Below are 3,289 nucleotides of genomic sequence, written 5' to 3'. Positions count from 1 at the left end.
CTTTTAAACATACATATGTATATAGCAGAAATATAGAATTGGAATTGCTCTTTTATTTAAATGTGTGAGGTTTATAGTGTTTAAAGAACTCTTGTGTATTCATGACATGTTCAATCCAACTTCATGGTTATCCTGAGCTGCTTGTTCCTCATCTTTTTGGCAAGCTCCTTTCTACTTTGTCTCCTGAGATGTTGATTCTGGGACTCCTGAGCTCCCCAGCCACAATGACCTGACCATGGCCAGACACGGCGACCAAACTGGTGGCATCGTGGCTTGTCATGAGGAGAAGACAGATGGTGGCACATCTCTTGGTTCCTCTGCAGCCAAATCCCTCTCCATACCAGCAGTAGATTCACTGCCGCATCCAGGTGGTTCTCCATCAAGCTGTCTGCACTATCCTTGACTTCTCCAGGAAATCCTCCTGCCATAAATCCAGCAGTTCCTGCCAGGACATCTCCAACTCTTAAGTTAGCATCTTGGATGACATCATAGGTTGAACAATAGTGGCCAACTCACTGTTATTATTTTTACTAAAGGAGCGTCTCCCTTTGCAGCCGAGTTTTGAGGCAGCATTACCATATTTACCTGGTAGCTACTGCTATAAAATGTATTCAGGGCATCACTCAGACACTGCATTCTTGTCAGCTCACACTAATGTCCCCTGACATTGCACCTTCTCTTTGTAGACCAACCCACCCTGGTAGAGCAAGTGAAACGAGTAAAGGAAATTGAAGCTATTGAAAGTGACTCCTTTGTTCCACAGACATTCAGATCAAGTAAAGAAGTCAAAAAGGTAAGTTTTCAATATCCTTTCTCCATGCACAATCCTTTCAAAGTCAGGTGGAAGCTGGGCTATTAATACAGTTTTCCTTGATGAAAGAGCATCAATGTTGACAATCCTAAATCCCACCACTGACTCTCCTGTGTTCATGGAGGGCCGTTCAAGGCAGAACACATTGAAATGTGCAAAAATGCCAATGAAATTACCCATTTTGACAGTATATTCTACCCAGGCTGAGCAACCCTGATTTTTAGCAATTATTTTAAAGTCATATAAAACTAAGCAGATTTTCAGGCAGAGCCAAAGAATCAAAATCTGAAAGTAATGAGACATTTACATTGCAGTTAAAGGTAGAGATCAGTCTATTTAATTCTGCTTCACTGAAGCCAGACTTGAAGCCTGTATTTACTCCCTGAAGCAACCCAGCATTGTTTTCAGACAGCTTTCCAAAAGCCTAAGGTGTTACATCCAGGTTCCAGAATTTTACCCGCATTTTGGCTGCCAGGTCTTCTAGGGAAGCCAGATGCTTTTGTCTTTGGAAGTAGTTTTGTCTTCTGAAGCCTTTTCAGAAGTTGATGGGGCTTCTTCAGAAAGTGATGCAGAAACCCAGAGCTCTCTGGGGAGCTCGAGATAAAAAATACTGGGCTGTGTTTCTTTCTCTTCAGTCCACAGAGCCTGCTGACCCACAGTATGAGCCTGTAACCACTGGAGCAGGAGCTGCTGATGCATCTGCTCCCGAAAAAGAAGCCCCAGCTGCCAACATCCCCACTGCCATCAAATACCAAGATGATAATTCTTTAGCACATCCCAATGTAAGTGTGTTGATATTTATCTTCAGAACAAGAGAGGCCACTGAATGAGAGCAGGCTCATGTCACCATTTTGCTGTGCTGCTCATCAGATACTCTGTGGTGAAGACCACTAATTAATTGGCCACTCATTGGCTCAGAAAAGATCCCACTCCTTGATCATCCAACAGAATAATTACCATCACTGGTGATGGAGCTTTAGAGTTAAAAGCACATTTATAACAAAGTAGTACACTGATTTAATGCATGGGAATTCAAGATCCTGTTCATATAAAAATTCCTCTTCAAGAAAAATTTGGGAAAAACTTGCTTTTGGTTTCTCTGGTGGTGAACCTGGGGGAAGACCCAGAGCTCACCAGATTGTAAAGCTGTGAGTACATGACAAACTGAAGGTAAGTTTAAATAACTGGGCACTTGTAATTGGAAAGGGAGCACTTCCAGCCAGAGGGCTTTTTAAGAATTAGCAAGTTCAAAATGACTTGCAATAAACAAACAAATGCAAGTTCTGTATTAATGACCATGGCCAACAAAGATCAAGACCTGTACAAAATGACCAAGGTGCTGTTCTGGGAGGAGAATGAAGCTGGAATGTCCCCAGTTATTAATGTTTCCTATTATTTATGTTTCCTATTATTAATGGTTCCAATTATTAATGCTTCCAGTTATTAATGTCTCTACCTTTACTCATAAATTTATACCACCACTGTATTTTAACACCCCTGCTCAGCTGGGCTTTTTCTTTGGGCTCTGGAAGGGTTGGGACATGTTTCAACAGATCTTACCAACTAAAGCTAAAGTTAATGAGTACTAAGGAGAAAGTTCCTGAGTTGTGCCTGCTTTTCTTCCCCTCCCCTGTGTCTCTCAGCTGTTTATTGAGAAGGCAGAGGCAGAAGAGAAGTGGTTTCAGAGGCTGATGGCCCTTCGGCAGGAGAGGCTGATGGGCAGCCCGGTGGCCTGAACGGATGTGGGGAACCATCACACACAGCTCTCCATGAATGCTAAGAAATCCTACCATGAAATGGTTCTATTTTTCTCTTTTGAGGGGATTTTAATCCTCAGTCTGAGTTGTACAGGGAATAAATATTTCATCCGAATAAACAAGAATGTTCTATCCTCCGTTTTGCTCCCCAGCTCATTGTGGTTCTGCTGCAGATGGGAAGGCTGTCAGAGCAGGGTAATTTTCTTTTTTGTGCTGAATTCCTCTGGGGTGCAAAACATCTGACAGCAGGAGATGTAATTTTATACCTCCCAATAAAAAAAAATAATAATAAAAAAAATATATATATAACCATGTAGCAGCTTAAAGGTAAATGAAAAAGTAAGACTGTCAAAAAAAGTTTAGCTTTAGTAGTGCTCAGACCATAGCAGTCCAAGTGATACCACCCTGGGCCAGGACATCTGCAGCTGGAGGAGGATTCAGGGCAAAGATATCACTGTTATCTCTCCTTCCTTCTGCTCTGTGTTACAGGAGCAGCTTTTGAACCCCAAACATAAGGGGAGAGTCTCCTTGCTGAGGGGCTCTTCTCACCTGATGCATCCACCTGCCTGCTCCAGCCTTAGCCTGGTTCCTCCCTTCTGCTGGGCCTTCTGCTGGGAAGAGATGTTGGACATTGCCTTCAACATCTGGTGTTAGCATCCAGGAGTTAAGTGTCAGGAAAAAGTTACCTTCTCCTTTCAAACACCTTTCTAAAGTGTTCAGC

The 3,289-nt window shown here is 42.6% G+C and overlaps 1 protein-coding gene across 1 annotated transcript; it reads left to right on the top strand.

The window, feature by feature from the left end:
• Nucleotides 1-235: 235 nt before the first annotated feature.
• Nucleotides 236-2,547, top strand: RSRC1 (arginine/serine-rich coiled-coil 1). Its single transcript, XM_009995731.1, has 4 exons — nucleotides 236-368; nucleotides 687-793; nucleotides 1,447-1,593; nucleotides 2,455-2,547. The coding sequence occupies exons 1-4, from the start codon at nucleotides 236-238 to the stop codon at nucleotides 2,545-2,547; spliced, it is 480 nt and encodes a 159-aa protein (XP_009994033.1).
• Nucleotides 2,548-3,289: the final 742 nt, after the last annotated feature.

Source organism: Chaetura pelagica, unplaced genomic scaffold (assembly GCF_000747805.2).
Source record: "Chaetura pelagica isolate M959 unplaced genomic scaffold, ChaPel_1.0 scaffold394, whole genome shotgun sequence".
In the NCBI taxonomy this organism is placed as follows: Eukaryota; Metazoa; Chordata; class Aves; order Apodiformes; family Apodidae; genus Chaetura; species Chaetura pelagica.
The sequence above is the reverse complement of the archived record's forward strand: the minus strand, read 5'-3'. Positions and strand labels throughout refer to the sequence as shown.

Bases quoted from the DNA above. Each gene is read 5' to 3' on its own strand.
- RSRC1 (XM_009995731.1), top strand. From the start codon at position 236: ATGGCCAGACACGGCGACCAAACTGGTGGCATCGTGGCTTGTCATGAG. The intron at 369-686 runs GTGGTTCTCCAT...TTCTCTTTGTAG, and splicing joins AGATTCACTGCCGCATCCAG to ACCAACCCACCCTGGTAGAG. The intron at 794-1,446 runs GTAAGTTTTCAA...CTTTCTCTTCAG, and splicing joins CAAGTAAAGAAGTCAAAAAG to TCCACAGAGCCTGCTGACCC.